Source organism: Sciurus vulgaris (genome assembly GCF_902686455.1).
Source record: "Sciurus vulgaris genome assembly, chromosome: X".
In the NCBI taxonomy this organism is placed as follows: Eukaryota; Metazoa; Chordata; class Mammalia; order Rodentia; family Sciuridae; genus Sciurus; species Sciurus vulgaris.
The window spans coordinates 284502-302465 of record NC_136471.1 but is presented as its reverse complement, the minus strand read 5'-3'; the positions used below and the strand labels follow the sequence as shown (position 1 = coordinate 302465).

At 38.1% G+C, this 17964-nt stretch overlaps 1 protein-coding gene across 8 annotated transcripts in view; it reads left to right on the top strand.

Annotated features, from left to right (window-relative positions):
• Positions 1-12981, top strand: part of SPRY3 (sprouty RTK signaling antagonist 3) — a 142276-nt gene extending 129295 nt beyond the window's left edge. For all 8 annotated transcript variants that reach the window (XM_079124554.1, XM_079124550.1, XM_079124553.1 and 5 more), the window contains one exon: positions 4039-12981. In XM_079124554.1, coding sequence (XP_078980680.1) covers positions 4145-5011 — 867 coding nt within the window. In that variant the 5' untranslated portion in view covers positions 4039-4144 and the 3' untranslated portion in view covers positions 5012-12981. The remainder of the gene's footprint in view (positions 1-4038) is intronic.
• The last annotated feature ends 4983 nt before the right edge of the window (positions 12982-17964 follow it).

The following is a 17964-nucleotide window of genomic DNA, read 5'->3' as shown; positions in this document are numbered from 1 at the left end:
ACTGCTATAAGTCTTAATGAAACTATTAAATTAATGAGTAGGACTAGGGTAGCAAAGTGACAAGTTAAGAGTTAAATGTGGTGAGAACCTGGCAATTCCAGCAAGATGTATGCGGTAGGAGGGAGGCCCAGTCAGTGGCAGAGAGGTTAGTAATGTAAACTATATACAACTTGGTATTTGTAAGGGGGGTGTGCTTTGATAGAGATGCAAATGCTTTTGCACAGAGAGAGATTTTTAGAGAGCAGACTTTGGAACAGTATAACTAGGAAAACATATAAAGCCATAGCAGAAATTCCCCCTATGTTTGCTTTCAGTTATTCTGAGAACGAGTGTATATAACAGCAGAGTACAGAAAAAAAAAGTAACACACCCCAGAGCCGTTACACAGTAAGGTAAAAAGCAGCATTGAACCCACAAGAGTGGGAGAAAACAGGAGCCAGCCCCTTCTTTTTCTCTTCCTCCCTCTTCCTTGAAATGAACATTGAGTCATATTGTATTAGAAAGGATTTATCATAGAAATTAGAACTGGCTGAAGGTGTTAACATATGAGAGCTTTAAATAAGAAAGTTTTCAACTTTAGTTTCAACATGAGAGATGTTAGGTTCCATGGAGAAAATACTTTTTCCATTAACAAAGATTAGCATTTCTTGAATGGATTTAGCTTTCTAGTCCCTAAATTGGCATAAGAAAAGAAATCACTATTTAGGTTGAACATAGCAAATTTCAGGGCTACAGGAAAAACTGTTGAGAAAGCTGTGAGCACCTGGCCAGAGAGACTGAGATGGGAGTGGGTTTACAATGCATCATTCATTACTGCAGAGGTAGTACGTGACAAAAATCACTAGATCCCATCAATCTGCAGCCAAAACTTGTAATCACTTTGACTCCTATTTAGTAATGTGGGATATGTAATTCTCTCTCTGATTTAATATAATATGGAATTGACTAACAGCACAGTTTCTTAACTGTTGCTACTCACAATGAATGGCTCTTTAATGAGTGAATTTCTGAATCATAAACATGCATGCAGAGGTAGTTTTTCATCTAGTCTGTGTGCTGCAGCAGTCTCTTGTCTATTCATTTCTCAATATTTTTTCCATCTTACCTTCTGCTATAGTATGTATCTATTTCAGTTCATCCCTGTTAGCCAGATCAGAGTTAGCAGGTCTGGAATGGCAAAGAATTTATTGAGAGCCAATCCCTTTTTAAAAATTCTACTCAACATCCTTGTTTTACCCAGGCCCTACTGCCCACTGTATTGCAGATATTTTGTGCTGGATCCCAGAGTGTATTCTAATAAAGTATTCTAAAAAGCAGGAAGAAATCTAATATCCTGTCAGTCCCCTTACCTGAAAGCAAGACAGTACCTCATCATCCCAAACTGATGTTTATAACTTTCTTTAATCATCCAACCAATCCTCTCAACTTGTCAGTCTTGCAGAAGTCTAATATTCTAAGATACCTTTTTAACCTAAACACTATCTACCCTTCTGTTCCTTAGAAAAAATCCCCTTTGAACATGGATCTCATTATTGGTTCTGAGTCATTTGTATTATGACCTAGATTCTTCCAAGCTTAGCTTTCAACCTTCTGGACATGTCCCTAGTGACATCCCTAGAATCCCATCTTTGTAATATCACATTATCTCCTGTAGTTTTAAGACCTTGTATACCTTCCTTTGAATCTTTGCTTCTTGAAATTTCCAATATGTGTTCAATCTAGCTTCCTTTGATAAATCAATGAGTCTAAACTGCCTTCAGCCTGTATGTTACTGAACTTTCAGTGTAAAGGACTTGAAGGATGCCACACATTCTTTAGCTGATGAATGGGACATAAATCCATTTTTTACAATTTGTCAAAAGACTACTCACAGTCCTATGCTCCTATATCCACATATGCCCTCCAAGCCAGCTGAACAGTATGTCCTTGTTTATTTTGTTGTCCAAATGAAAACTGTCTATTCCTTTCCAATGTTGAGTATGAATCTATAAACATAGCAAAGGTAGGGGTAGGAGATTGCAGGGGGCTCCAAGTGTGTGTAAATCAAGGAGACATATGTTTTTGCTTTGGAATTGCCCAAATACACAAGGGCATATTGCCCAACTTACTCTCAAGGACTTGAAGATGTAGAAGGTATGAATTATTTTATCAAATTGCTTCACTATAGAAATACAGACCATGATGGGGTAAGATCCTAGGAGATCACCTAGTTTACCCCTATGATTTTGTAGATCGTGAAGCAAGGGCCCAAAGAAAGCAAGTGATTTGACAAAGGCAACATAGACAGGTGAGTCTTAGAGTTTCCATAGTGTTTACCTGCATTCTTTTGTGTTGCATTTATTTAACACCAAAGCAACTAGCTATAAAGTGAAATTTTTGTCAGAATGGTTCTTTGATGTGATGTGCCAAAAAGTTATTTTTAGCCAAATTGAATTGTCTTTTCAAGAAATTAATACATATAAATCCAGTTAATCAAGTTTGCATGAGGATATAGCCGCAAAAGTCACCTAGGTCTGGTCATTATTAGCAGCCGAGTCCTTTATGATCTACACCATTATTTTTCTTGTTCCTGAGCTTTAGGCCCATTTTATGTCATGTTTGCTTGCTTACAGAAACCAAAGTACGCACAATTCTTTCTCTCTCGTTCATTTCTATTACTCATCCAAACTCTCCAACCCATATAGTGGTATGAGTAATCGATCTATTTTGAGGAAGCCTGAAATCCAGTGGATTTCAAATATATACTTTATTCATGCTGGTGTTCCTTAGGTCCTAATATCTCCATGTTGTCTTCTTGGATTGGTGCTTAGGTGTCCTTATGTATTCCTTTTAAGCTATTCAGTCATCTAGGTGGTATGATACAGCAGTCCTTTCTCTCTCTCTTTCTCTCTCTCTCTCTCTCTCTCTCTCTCTCTCTCTCTCAGTGCTGGGAATGGAACCCAGGACCTCATGCATAGTAGGCAAGTGCTTTACTTTTGAGCTGTACCCCCAGTCCCTGTCTCCTATTTGTTCAATACTCTCTTCATGGTCATCATCAAATCCTTTAAGAGAATGACTACACAACTGTTTGTGATACAAGGGAGATGTCAGCATATGTTTTCTAGATATTCAACTTGGATTAAATATGATGTAAGAACATTGATACTCTTTTAAAAAGCCGTTTTTGGTGTAAGGTAGAGAAAAGTAGTCCGAGCAGAATATGCTTGGGAAATGCCAACAAAATGGAGTCAATTCAGGGTTATGATAGGTACAACTACAGGTGATATTTGAAATAATTCAGGGCTTGCCTCCTGCAGTTCTCTATAGTTCCCCCACCCCTTGTTATACTCCCATCTATATAAAAAATGTTTCATTATGGATCTTCTGTACCATTTAAAAAGAATTGCCTCCTCAGTAAGTTAAAGCAGCCTGTAAGGTAATGAGAAGGTGTTTTTCTATTGCTCTACTGACAGCATAATTCGTGCCCTCTGTATCTCTGCCATATTTCTACCATTATTGCATCTTGCTTGCTTGCTTGTATTCATTGAATCAAGCACTGTCCTTTCTCATCTGTTTATTTCTACTTGTCATAAATTGCACTAAAAGGAGAATTTTAATTGGATACATACACATATAAACAACTTCTCATGGGAGATTCCTGAGGCTTTTTCTTTTGCTTCAGAATTGCTTTAGGAAGTAGATTTTGCATTTAACATTTTGTTCCATTATTATTAGGATTCTGATGCTCAAGACTCATATTTCTCTGTTAGCAAACTCCTGAATGAGCTACCTGGTCCTGTCAACCTAGTCATATGATAAAATACAAAAATAATCAATGATCTAATATTTGCTCCCAAACTACTTCATAGCCTGGCTGGAATGACTAGACTTGTCTGTAAAGAAATAGGTGTTGTCAATTACAAAATAAAGGTGTATGTAGCATGCCTACCATTAAGTGACTGAACATGGTGGTGGTGATAAGGCCTGACCTTTGTTGGTTCCCTACAAAAATATATGCCTGTGTGTTCTCATTTATTGTTTCTATTCCTTCTCTCCTAGGATTTTCTGATGTGCCCTGAGGTCCATGTAACTACAAGGGCTCCTCTTTATCACCATAAGTGCCACTCTGACCCAAAACCACTCAGAGCTCAAAAATCAAAGCAAAATGGATACCACAGTGATAGATGATTTCCAACAAATTCTGCCTATTGAACAGCTGCGCTCTACTCATGCTAGCAATGATTATGTGGAACGGCCTCCAGCCCCCTGTAAACAGGCCCTCTCCAGTCCTTCCCTTATTGTGCAAACCCACAAATCTGATTGGTCCCTGGCTACCATGCCTACTGCTCTACCCCGCAGTCTCAGCCAGTGCCATCAATTGCAGCCCTTGCCTCAACATCTGAGCCAATCTAGCATTGCCAGCTCAATGTCCCATAGCACCACTGCCTCTGATCAAAGGCTCTTGGCCAGCATTACACCCTCACCTTCAGGCCAGTCCATCATCCGAACCCAGCCTGGAGCAGGGGCCTACCCAAAGGCTGATGGTGCTCTGAAGGGAGGAGCTGAGCAATCTGTAGGGCATCCTAGTGAGCACCTCTTCATCTGCGAGGAGTGTGGGCGCTGCAAGTGTGTCCCCTGCACAGCCGCTCGCCCTCTCCCCTCCTGCTGGCTGTGCAACCAGCGTTGCCTTTGCTCTGCTGAGAGCCTCCTCGATTATGGCACTTGCCTCTGCTGTGTCAAGGGCCTCTTCTACCACTGCTCCACTGATGATGAAGACAACTGCGCTGATGAACCCTGCTCCTGTGGGCCTAGCTCTTGCTTCGTCCGCTGGGCAGCCATGAGCCTCATCTCCCTCTTCCTACCCTGCCTGTGCTGCTACCTGCCTACCCGTGGATGCCTCCATCTGTGCCAGCAGGGCTATGATAGTCTCCGGAGACCAGGCTGCCGCTGTAAGAGGCACACCAACACTGTGTGCAGAAAAATCTCTTCTGGTAGTGCACCCTTCCCCAAGGCCCAAGAAAAGTCTGTATGACCTTCCCACAAGATGGATCCAGAGCTTTCTCCTTCTAGCCCCCATCAGTAAAGTATAGGCCTCATCTTTGGAGAGGAGAAGGAGTAATAAACTAGCCAAAGTTAGGGCTTCACCTCTTTTGTTCCTGCAGCATCAGGGGAATGGCAAAGTACATCCTGGTGCAGGATGCCTTGTTCTTTTCACAGTATCAGTCTCACTGCTCTTCAACCTTTTTACACCCTGCCAACTCAGCCCTATGGCTGTCATGGCAAATTCAGGTGATTCATGGGCATGAGGTTTGGACCACTGAGGACTGACAGAGCCAGCAACGCGGAGGTTTAGGGGCTCCCCAATGTAATGCCTCTCGGTGCAGGCTCTGATTGTCGCTCTGCTTTCCACAGTGCCTTTGGAAGCTTTCTTCTAAGATGGTTTTCACAAGTACATGTGGAACAGCGTTCAACCTTCCAGGGAATATGACCCCATCTCCCTATTTACTTCCCTTCTCTCCTCTATTCCCTCTCTCTTTCTCCCTGTCTCCTCTTTTTGCAGTATCCCTTTTCCTTTCCCCTTCATTCTCAGCCTCTTTACTTTTACCTTTCCTCCTTTCTCCTTTCCTTTTTCCTCCTCTTTTCCCTCTTTCAATCAAATCCTTTCTTTGCCTGTATTTTTACCATATTTAATCTATATTTGTCTCTCTCTACCTGTCCTCCTTTCTCTTTCTAACATGTCCAAAAGTGCTGTTTTTCCATAGGTGTTTCCTTAGACGCCAAACTTTGCTATGCTATACTATTTACTAATTTTTATTAAGGGAAATGGATTACTGTAATGAACTGATCACTAGCAATAGTCTGTATCCCAATGTGTGTGCACTCACAACCACACTCATCTGTTTGTGAGCATATTAGGTTATCTTACATTTCCAGATTTAATTAGTTGGAGTTTTTCTCCCTTTCCCAATAATCAACTTATAGTACTGACAGATACCATTAGCATGCTGAGTAGGATAGTAAATCAGGATGCTCATAACTTTGTATGTCTGACCCAAGTGCCAAAGGCAGACGTGCTTTATAGCTAAATGAACAAAGCAAAGGATATTATGGAGGTATGTTCTCTCTTAGAAGCTAACTGCCCTGAGACTGCATGGCTCAGGCCTTAATAATGGACATAAAAAGTCATAAAACTTTAGAGCTGGAAGGAATCTTAACTGTTAATATAGTTCAATGCCCTTATTTTACAGATGGGAAAACTGAGGCCTGGAAATAGGAAGGGACTTGCCCAAGGCCACACACTGAATTGATAGCCGCATTAGGACTGGAATACAGGCCTTCTGACTTCTAGTTCAATATTTTCTCCCCTGCACCACAAGTGAGTCATGGGACTTTTTCCTAAGACTCTGTTAACAATGACAGAAAGCCATTCCCTTCCAATTACTTTTCAGGGACCATGCCAAGTTAGTATGGTGGTCTTTCTGCAGTGCATGGTGAGTAGCTAATTAGCTATCAAGTGTTGAGGCTTCCCCCAGTGGACATCACCTTTGCCTCTGTCACCTTGTAGAAGCTCAAGTGTGGAAAAGAAAAAGCTTAAAGAAGCCCTAACCAAGCTGTATCTTCGCCATTGCATCTACTCTTTGCTGTACACACTGTGCTCGCTCCTGGCTTTGTCTGCAATGGCAGCTGTCTGAGAACCTAGATTTCAGCAACCGAAAACTGAGATGAAAGATGTATGATGCAGAGAAGTGACTTCTCTCTTAAAAAAATACAGAGAGCCTGTGCTGTGAACCCCTTTCAATGGGAAAAGGCTGCAGTGATGATGGCAGGCTCCTAAAGACTACTGCTAAAAGACACAAGAATTACATAGTTTCCCTCTGTAAGTGAATCCAAAATTCACCAAGGAATTCAGAGATTGAGGGCACTTGCTTGAAATCAAGGTGCTCCAACTTAGTTTAAGACTTCCAGACTCTAACTTTATATATCATCTCTTTTAAAGTGTGCATGGATGTGTTTTGCAGGGTGGAGAGGTGAGGAGAAGTGTATAGTCATACACAGGGGAAAGGAGGGAACATCCATGTCCCTTCATCGGACATATGCTATAGAAACATGTGCCACTTAGTCCTTGTTAATTCAGAATTGTTCTGAAGCATAAAGACATTTGGATTGCACACTGTCCTACACCTTCACTTACACCTCCTCTTCTAGAATTGCTTTGCTCTATTTTTGTATATATAAATATGTTATGATGATTATTAATAATGTTAATGATACTGCTGCAAATGGTGCCATATATAAGATTAGGCTTCTTGGAACATTTATAAATCCAAACCAATACCTGTAACCCCTTTGTTGCTTTTAGATTCCTTAATTTTAAGTAATATTTTTGTCTTACAAGTCTGCCTGATTGTACTTCAAACTTATCTACCCCTAAAAGCTGTGCCCAGTTCTCTGGGACATGCTAGATGGAGATGAGTAGCAACATACTTCTTTCTGCTTCTGCCTGAAATTTGCTTAGAGCTCAGATATCTAAAAAGTCTCTGACACTAGTGCATTGTTCTGGAGCTAAAGTTATTCTATGGATGTTTGCTTATCAGTTTAAGGGCCCAAAATAACACAAGTCCCTCCTTGATAGCTCCTTGATATCCCAACCCTGCAGTCCTTACTCAGGCAAATTGTGCACTGCCAGAGGGGCCCTGGGCTCTGCCATATACCCAGAGGAGCTCTTCTCAGTGTATTTCTAAATGGCCTTACACTTGGTGGAAGAAACTGAAGGGTTACTCAAATGCAGTTGCAGTCTTCAATCTGCTGCTGAGTCAGGGCTTTCACTTGTGTCCAAGTTGGCCTGATATGGACTGCATCTGATTTATGTATAGATGGGTCCTGTTGGGGTATGCGCATGGACGTATGAGTGAGTGTGCATATGTATCCCTTCTGTGATTTCATATATATATATACATATATATATACATATATATACACATATATATGTAAATATATATTCACACATCTCTATATATTTTAATGTATTGCACATGTATATTTAAAATATATACAAAAGAACTCTAAATCCTGCAGAGTGGTTCTGTTTTCATTATTTTTCTACTTTGTGTCATGCACTGTATAAACAGGAATATTTAGAGGGTGTTTCTTGCTTGGCATCTTTTTGCAGTTAAGTCATCTGTTACCCCCTAAATTCTACTGCTTTCCACATATTGGTCCCTTGATACATTTCATATGGCAATTGCCAAGAGTTTTATTTTGGTTCCAGCCCATCTTCACTCATCACAATAGTCATAATATACCGAACACTTAGTGCTTACAGTGTGATAAGCACTAGTTTTAGCATATTACCTAAATTATTGCATTCAATCCTCACAATAACTCTACACATAGGCTCTATTTCATTCACTACTTTTCAGATGACAAACTGAAGCACAGAGGTTAAATGACTTGCCCAAGGGCAACAACCATAAATGATAGAGGTAAAATTTGAACCTAGGCTGTCTGATTCCCAAGTCCATGCTCCATTGTTATGTGTAGAAATCTAGAGCACAGATGAAGCCATGCTAGAGTAACAAACCTCAAATGATGAATAATCCTTTCCCTAACTCTACTTTACCTGCAGCCTAGGAGTTGAAATAAATATGTTCCTATGTTAGGAATGAAGCAACAACTACAGATATGCATTAGTTGCTTTGCTTCCCAAGATGGTGACATTAAAAACTTCTGATTTAGAGTGAAATTATTGCTTTATTCCAGAGTTGTTCATTTCCAGATGTGTTAGCTAGGTTTCTTAGAAAATAGAGTTTGAAGCAAAGGCTTATATGCAAAGCAGGAGTGAGGAAGAGGGTCATGAGTTAAGGAAGGAAGGAGAGCAAACATCAAAGTACAATGTCACTGAATTTGCTAAACTCTGTTTCATACCAAGTCAATTTCTCCAATCTTACAAGAGGGCATATGAAACTACTATATGATGCTTACATATATAATGATATTCTTTTAAAGTGAGTTAGAGACCATCCACCATCTTTAAAGTCCATAGGGTTATTTCATGGTGGTTAGAAATGTGCTCTGACTTGCTTTGAAGGAATTTTTCCAACATGGAAATGAATTCCCTAGTTCAATTAAAGAAGTCACAAAGTCTCAAAATAGTCTTTTTCATATAAAAAGTACTTTATCTTATTGAACTCTTAAAATAACATATAAATGAGTGTGCTTATGTTCACTTAGGCTCAGTTGGCATAATAGCACGAAAACTGGTCAATAAATTCAGGAAAAATTAGATAAACAAGGTATTTTGAAGCTTGAAAATAAAGAAATCATTTGGTTGATCCACAAGTTAGTCATCTTTCCATCACTATAACAAAATACCTAAGATGATAAACTTAAAATGAGGAAAGGTATTTTGGCTCACAGTTTTACAGGTTTCAGTCCATAGTCAGTTGGCCTATTGCTTTTAGGCCAATTGCAAGGCAATGTGTCATAGTAGGAGGGTATGGTAGAGGAGATTGCTTTCTTCATGGAGGCCAGAAAACAAAGAGAAGAAAGGGTCAAGCTTCCCAAATCCCTTTTATGGGCTTACCCCAGTGACCTAACTTCCTTCCAATAGGCCCCGCCTCTTGATTCCAGGGCTGGGAATCTTGTATGTAGCTCAGTGATGGAGCTTTTGCCTATCATGCACAAGGCCCTAGGTGTGATTCCCAGCAACACACACACACACAAGGTTTCACCATCTCCCAAGAGTCCAATAGTACCACAGGCTACCAACCAAGCCTTTAATGCATGGGCCTTTGGGGACATTTATCCAAACCTTAGCAAGTGGCTTTTTAAAATACTTCAGCCACTAATTATGACATCACAGACACATTATGAGAGTTAAACTACCTTTTTTCTTATACAAAATAGTTTCTTGTGTTCTATAGAACATTCTTATATAAAATCAAGCAATTTAGTTGATAAAAAATATTCCATAGATGTTTTTGTATTTGTAGATAAGGTTATAGAAATACTGAATGCATTCCTCTGATTTAATTCATGATTTTTCATGTAGGAAAAGATGAGTGTAGAAGAATTCTGAAAATTTTTTGTAGGGAAATAATGAAATCAGGTTGCTGATTGCTAAAATGATTTAGCAAAACTTTCCTCCAATGATGTCCACTTTAGTAAACTCAATGGTTAATTCCCAGTCCTCATCATATCTGATGCATTGGAAGCATTTGACACGGTTGTTCACCCTGTCCTACTAAAAACACTTTCATCATTTTGACTTCAGAATACAACATTCTGCTGTTTTTCCTCTTATTTCACTGACTGCTCCTTCCCTGTTCCTTTGCAGGATCCACTTATCTCCTTCACCTCTTCTTATCCCATGGATTGGTCCCTGGACATCTGATCTTTGAGTGCCATTTATGTGATAATTCTCCAAATTATTTCTCCATCTTGGACTACCCCCTTGAACTCCCCATTTATGCATCTAACTGCCAATTTCTCATCTCCACTCCAATATGTAGTAGAGATGTCAAATATAATGTAGTCAAATTAAACTTCAGATCATTTCCACTTCAAATCTGAAATGTTACAGCCTTTCTTGTCTCCTTTGATTTCAGTTCCAAAATTCTATTCACTCAGATCAAAAACTTTGTGGTAATCCACTAGGTATTGTACTAGTTATGAATGTAATCAAAATTCTCAACCTCCAAATCTTCAATTAGTCTTTCCTAAATATTCAGGAGGATCACATGTAGTCATTAGTATAACTTTTGAATCTGTGGCTTGAGATTTGATAAAGTTTATGAGAATGAAATCTTTGGTCCTTATATCCTAATCTAGGCCTATATCCCTAGCTTGGCCCTAAGCATTATCATCATAATACTAACAGTTGCTTTCATAGACCAAGATGCTCTATTGCTCTTAAAGACCAGGATGGACAAGACAAAGGAGGGCATTTTGGGAATGACACAGATTTTTATTAAGGATCTTGTTGTCATTGCAATTGAAGTCATATATGTCTACTTCTAGATTTACTTGTTGGCTAGACTCCTGGAAAAGAAAAGAATCCAGAAATTATCATTCTCCAACTACTCAGGAAATGCTTTTGACTATATCAGATGATGGTCATGTCTCTAGTTGTAAAAGAGAAGGATCTGAAAGCCCTCATGTTCTTGAAAAACTGACTGATTTATTGCATATTACTAAGGAAGAAAAACATACATGGTCACACAGTCAGATATCCTAGCTTTATTAGTAGAGAACTTTAACATGAAGCCACCTGTATATTTTCCTACTGTGATGAAGTTGGAGTGAAGCATAAGTGAGCCCCAAAGAGTCATTTTGTACCCATGTCCTAAGGCCTAAAGAGATAGAATGATTTCCTTGGCCCTTTTCCCCTGGGTCAATTTTTGAATTCTTACCTTTAAAGTCTTACCACTCTGATGACACTAAAACAAAACAAAGAGAAAGCCAAGGAAAGGAACACTCATAGTTATAATACTAGAGTTTAGTTGGTTTAAATAATTTAACTGTAGATTTTTTTAAATGGTCCTCTTCCAATAGAGGTAAAGGCCTCTCCCAAGGAAAAAGCCCCATCTTAATACATAAACCATATTGAAAGGAAGACAGAAGTAGTAGGAAGTAATACTAAATGTGGATACAGAAATAAGGAAAAAAAGGTTAGAAAATGAACCATGTGATAAAGGCTCTGTAATCAGTTTGCTTCTTTCATCTAGAACATTTTACTAATTCCTTGACTCAGTAGTACTCTTGAACTTTTTTGTCCTTCACTTATATTAGCACTCTTCTTTTTCAAACTCTTACAGCATTTCAGCTGGAATAATTGTGTGTGTGTGTGTGTGTGTGTGTGTGTGTGTGTGTGTGTGTGTGACAGACAGAGAAAGAGAGCGAGAGAGAAGGGAGGGAAAGAGATGGAAACTTGAGTTCTCTCCTAGAGGTTCAAAGTTAGGATATGCCACTATCTCCATCAAACTCCCTTCCAATATATGCTCCATAGTACTTGAATCTTATACTAAATGACAAAGTTTCTCTCCTTCAGTGAGAAATACAAGACTGAAACTATGGTTTTCCCTAGATTGATTTATTCTGAGTCAGTGTGGTGTTATGGAAATCACAGTATCCTGAGACCAATTAAATCAGAATCTTTGGATGTGGAGCTGAGGAATGCATTTTTTAAGGCTCCCAGGTGATTATAATATGCAAACAGATTTGAGAATGCCCAATCAACTCATTCTATAAATGCAGATAGGCCCAGAGAGAGGAAGTGACTTATTCATAATTAAATGGTATGTTAGTGACTAAGGAGTATAAGAATCTAGGTCTGTGGACACCTAGGCCAGAGTTCTTGACACTATACTGCTTCTCTCTCTACCCATGCTTTCTCTGAATTTCTACTTTCCTCATCTGTAAAATGAAGATAATAAACCTTAGAGATTTTTTTAAAAAAATCATTGAAGCAGAAGTGTGTTTTAGTTTTCAAATGCAAGAAATATTATACTTGAAGGTAAGTAAGACACATGTGAAGCTGAGTCTCTAACATTTTAAAAGGGTTTATTATATATTGATAAGTAATAGTTGTACAAACTTATGGAGTAATAATTTTTAACACAATGTGGAATGATCAAAGCAAGCCACAACCCATCCATCACCTTAGGTATGATATCTTCTGTGATGACAACATTAGAGATCTATCCTCCCAGTGACATTGAAATATACAGTACTCAATTATTACCTATACTCATTATGATGTAGAACAGATAATTATTTGAGTGACATGTCTACTTGATAACATGTATCAAGATTGAATTACTGCTTTGGCTGTATGTGTCTTTAAACTGAACGTGATCTCAGTGACAATTAAAATTTTAAGTTGAGGGCAAGATCATATTTTTCTTTCCTTTGCTGGGATAAGGATCGAGATAAATATAAAAGCAATGGTGTAGCTGGATTACTATCATCAGTCAACCACAACATTGGCTTCAGGATTGAGTCCAGAATTTCTATGGGGCTTGTAGATCTCATTCCAGAGGCCAGTCTAGGTTGGGAAGGGTTAAAAAAATGCAGTAAAGTAAAGCCAAGGGGGTGAGTTACCTACTAAGAGAAATTTATTCTATAGAAGCCAGAATGGAGGGAAGGGGCTTTTTGCTTCTGTTGATCTGAAGTAGATTATTTAGGGATCTAGTACTCTCAGAATAATCTAACTGCAAGGATCACAATTCCCAAACTTCAGGACCCCAGAATAAGTTATCCATACCCATTCCTGTACTATCCATGCTGGATATTAAAAATTTTTAGAGAGAGCCACTTTTATTCCCCTAGGAGGCATGCATCTGGCTACTTGTTTGATAAAAATGGAATTTTGTAGCACTTATAAAATAGGATTCTTGTCATTTCCTTATTTTAAAAGCCCATTCCTAATTCATTCATTTTTGCCAATTATTCCTGTGTTTATTTGAAATTATTTTTAAATGCAAAAACATATTTAACAAAGCACTCCTTTATTCTCTTATTTGATCCATGCTAATAAACTTAAAAACCATGATTAAACTAGGTAATTCTATAGGTCACATTACAAGTCAGTTTCAAAAACCTATTTATTCAGTATATCCTCATTTCATCTTGAAATGCCTCCTTTTTAAGGGAGAAGCAGAAAGACAAGGAATTAGTGGAAATCAAGAGACCTAAAATACAGTGCTAAGGCTGGGGTTGTGGGTCAGTGGTGGAGTGCTTGCCTAGCATGTGTGGGGCACGGGGTTCAGTCCTCTGCATGTAAAAAGGAATAGATAAATGTCCATTGACAACTGAAAGATGTTTTGAGAGAAAGGAAAAAAAATATAGTGGTAGACACTTATAATTCAGATGTGTCTCAGGCAGGAGTTTTCTTTCAGGTAATTAAGAGGCAATGACCTATGAAAATGGAATTGTTAAAGCCTAAATTTCAGGGGACTGTGATTTCCTATAAAATATGACACAAAAAGCTCCTGGCTAGTAGTTACACTGCCAAAGAAATACTTGTACTTTTCCTGATAACAATTAACACAAGAGCCTAAGGATGAACTGTAGGAAATACTAGGTAGATAGAATGAGAAATCAGACTTAGTATGTAGTTATGAAGGAAGAGTGAAATTTGATTGTGGTATTAGGCATAGTTGTTAATAGCAGGAGAAACAAATCTCATTCAAGAAGACTTCATATAAACAGAATTGAGATTAACACTGAGAAGAGAATAAATGAGATGCTAGAGAATACCTGAAGTACAGAAACAACACTGGATTCACAATTAGAAGATAAATATGATAGCACATAAGGCAGTGTGAGATGGGAGAAGATGGGAAAAGTCAACCTTAATGAGTTTCATCCAAAAGATTATAACTAGCTCTACCCTATGCTAAGACACCTTTGGCAAGTTACTTAGCCTTTCTTGTTTTTGTCCCCAGTTTTGAACTGAGGAGCCAGGACCTTAAAGTTTCTGTGCTCTTATCTACTGAAATCTACTTTGTAGAATAAAAATGGCTATTTTAGTAGGGTCATAATATGTCCCAATTTACCCAGGACTATCTCAGTTAATAGTCATATCCCAGAATATTTATCAATAGTGCCCTTTCTACTCAGAGAACTTATCTTGGCATAACTTGCATATAATATATAATATTATCTTTTTAAGTAACCTTGATAAAAATCATTATGTAAAACAAAGATCTAGTCAGCTTCTCTGGCTATCCTCAACCACCACCAAAAATTGACCTCCAATCCTTTTATCATCCATCACCCTCCTAAAAGACTGACTTCCCCTATTATCCAGTGTACTTTCCCTGGTCTATTACCACACCTCCCTTGACCCTCTTCCCTGTAGTATACTTGCCTGACAAAATCTAAACCTTAGTTGAATATAATCACTCATTCTTCATTTTCATCTAAACAGATGAATGTGGCTAAAGAAAACCACAAAAACGTAAATTTCAAGTGTGCTCTTTGTACCATTTCTACTTTATTTCTATGTTCAGTTTATTTTAAAATAAACTCTTCACAACAACGATTTCACACTTTCTCTCTCATCACAGCTCCAATATGTCCAAATCTTCTATATCTCCACTCCTAGCCTATGACCTTGCCACATATCATGGAGACAAAAGAAGCATTTTATCTTGAACTCCCGCCAACTAGGCTTTTGAACCAACTCTCCACCAAAATAGCTCCTGTCAATTTCACCGATGATTTTACCCTATAAATACAATGGTCAGTTCTCTGTCTTCATCTTACTCAACTTATCAGCAGCATTTGTCTCAGTTGAGCATGTCCTGTATCTCAATGTAATTTCTCCAAAAAAGCCTAGTGCAACCACATCTATGCTTATAGCAGCTTAACTCACAATAGCAAAGTTATGGAACCAACCTAGGTAGGTGCCCTTCAATAGATAAATGGATAAAGAAAATGTGGCACTTATACACAATGGAATACTACTCATCCATAAAGAAGAATGAAATTATGACATTTGCTAGTAAATGGATGCAACTGAATTCTATCATGCTTAGTGAAATAAGCCAATCCCCCCCAAAAATGCTGAATGTTCTCTCTGATATGTGGATGCTAACACACAATAAGGGGGTGGGGAAGAATAGAAGCTCACTGGATTAGACATAGGGGAATGAAGGGAAGGGCCGGGGATGGGAATAGGAAATGCAGCAGAATGCACTGGACATAAGTTTCCTGTGTTCATATATGCATATACCACCAGTGAAACTCCACATCATGTACAACCACAAGAATGGGATCCTAAATAGAATCAGTTATACTCCATGTATGCATAATATGTCAAATACACTCTATTGTAGTGTAGATCTAAAAAGAACAAAATTTTTAAAAAGAACCCCCCCCTCAAAAAAAAAAAAAAACACAGCAGAGACTGAGACAAGGATTTGCACGTAGTTAGCTTATTTGGAAGAAGTGGTTCAGGAAACAAGAGAATGGGGCTGAAAAAAGTAAACCAGGAAAATAGGGAACATCAATTCAAGGGTATGTTATTGGTTTACTACTATAGGCAACTAAAGATTATTACCACCGAAGACTCCAAGAAGCCATGTGGCATATGCCCCAGAATTTTCTACCAGACATAGAGGAGAAGATGTTTATCTATCAGTTCTCATCTCCTACTGATCAAGTATAAACCTAGAGGGTGTTGACTTACTGGTACTTGGAAATTGGTACATGATGTAGAATTATGGAGCAGGCAGGTGTCTTACATGGTGGTAGCAGAAAAACCCCACGACAAGAAGCAATAGTATGAGATACATTAAGCTACACCTCCATATAGTGGTGCCAGCAATGGCCTGAACTGTAGACTAAGATAATGTTAAATGAGGTTTAAAGCACATTCAACATACCTTCCTTATTGAAACACATTTTGTACTTGGCTTCCAGCACATTGTAATTTTTCTGGTTTTCTTCTTACCTCATTGATCATTCCTCCTCCAAATGCTCTGATGGTTCTTCCTCATTTCCCTGAACTCTTAATGCCTAAGGTTTCAGTTCTTACTCCATTTCTATATCTACATTCATTCTTTTGATGATCTTATTTAGTGTCCTGGATTTAAGCACCATTTATATACTCACAACTCCCAAATTCATCTTTATTACCAATCTCTCTTCTGAATTCCACACTGCTTACTTAAAATCTCCACTTAAAAATCTAATAGTAATATAAAACTTAGCATATCTAAAAGAGAAATACTAATTTCTATACCTCCCAGTTTCCCCCCCACCTCATGAAATAATGATTTCATCCTTCTAATGACTCAAGCCAACTATTTGGAAATATTCTTAACTAATATCTTCTTCTCATATCAGATGGCCAACAAAATACATCCAGAATTTAACAACTTCCCATTATCATCACTACTGCCATTTGGTCTGATCTACTCTTATCTTCTTCCTGGATAACTGTAGCATTTCCCCAATTCTACTCTTGATTCCTCCCTGTAAATCTAATCCCTACAGAGAAATGAAAGTTCTAAAAATGAAGGCCAGATCTTCTCATTCTTCTACATAAAAATTTCCAACAATCTTTCAATTAACTTAGAACATATTCATCTCATTGTGGCTATAAAGACCTATATACTCTTCCCTTGATATATACATAGCCAGGTTCTATTTTCTTGTTTGCTTCAATCCCCTCCCAAAAGTTCTTACTAACTGATTATACTATATATTGATGTTGAATGAATAAATGAATATTTTGCAATCTCTCTTGAAGTTAGCAAATATTGATTTAATGTCGCTTATGTACCAGACATTACTCTATGCACCGTACTGTTACACTTTGTTCCCTCCCAAAAGTCTTCTGTTGTCCCTGGAACCTCTATTTAATTTCTCCACTTCCATGATTAAATAAAACCTTGGGATTACACTTATTCCCCTTCATTACTCTGTAGTGGAGACTGTTCATTTTCCCATATATGGTTTCATTTCATTACCAATGCAGCCTAGCCTCCAGAGTGATGAAGATTTGAATATCATCTACATAGAAAGTGTTGGCTGAAATTGGAAGTGTATGATCTCTTTCTGTGTCTCTCTGGCATAAAGTATAAACTGCAGAAAAGCAGAATACCATAATGATATTTTCTTTAATGTGATACCTATTATGATCAGAGTAAAGATGAGTTCTGCTGGCAAGAATTCCAATCATAAGACAAAGGTGGTTTCACTGGGTATTTTATTGTAAAATATATATTCTAAAGACACACATTTGGGGGGCTGGGACTGTAGCTCAGTGGTAGAGTGCTTGCCTAGCACATATGAGTCACTGGGTTTGAACCTCAGCACCACATAAAATTACAAATAAATATATTGTGCCCACATACAACTAAAAACATTTAAAAAAAAGAAATACATTTGAAAGCAAGTACCATATAAACATAACAGACCCCAATTATTGAGTTCCTGTTATGCTCCACACATAAAAATAATATTTACTTCTCA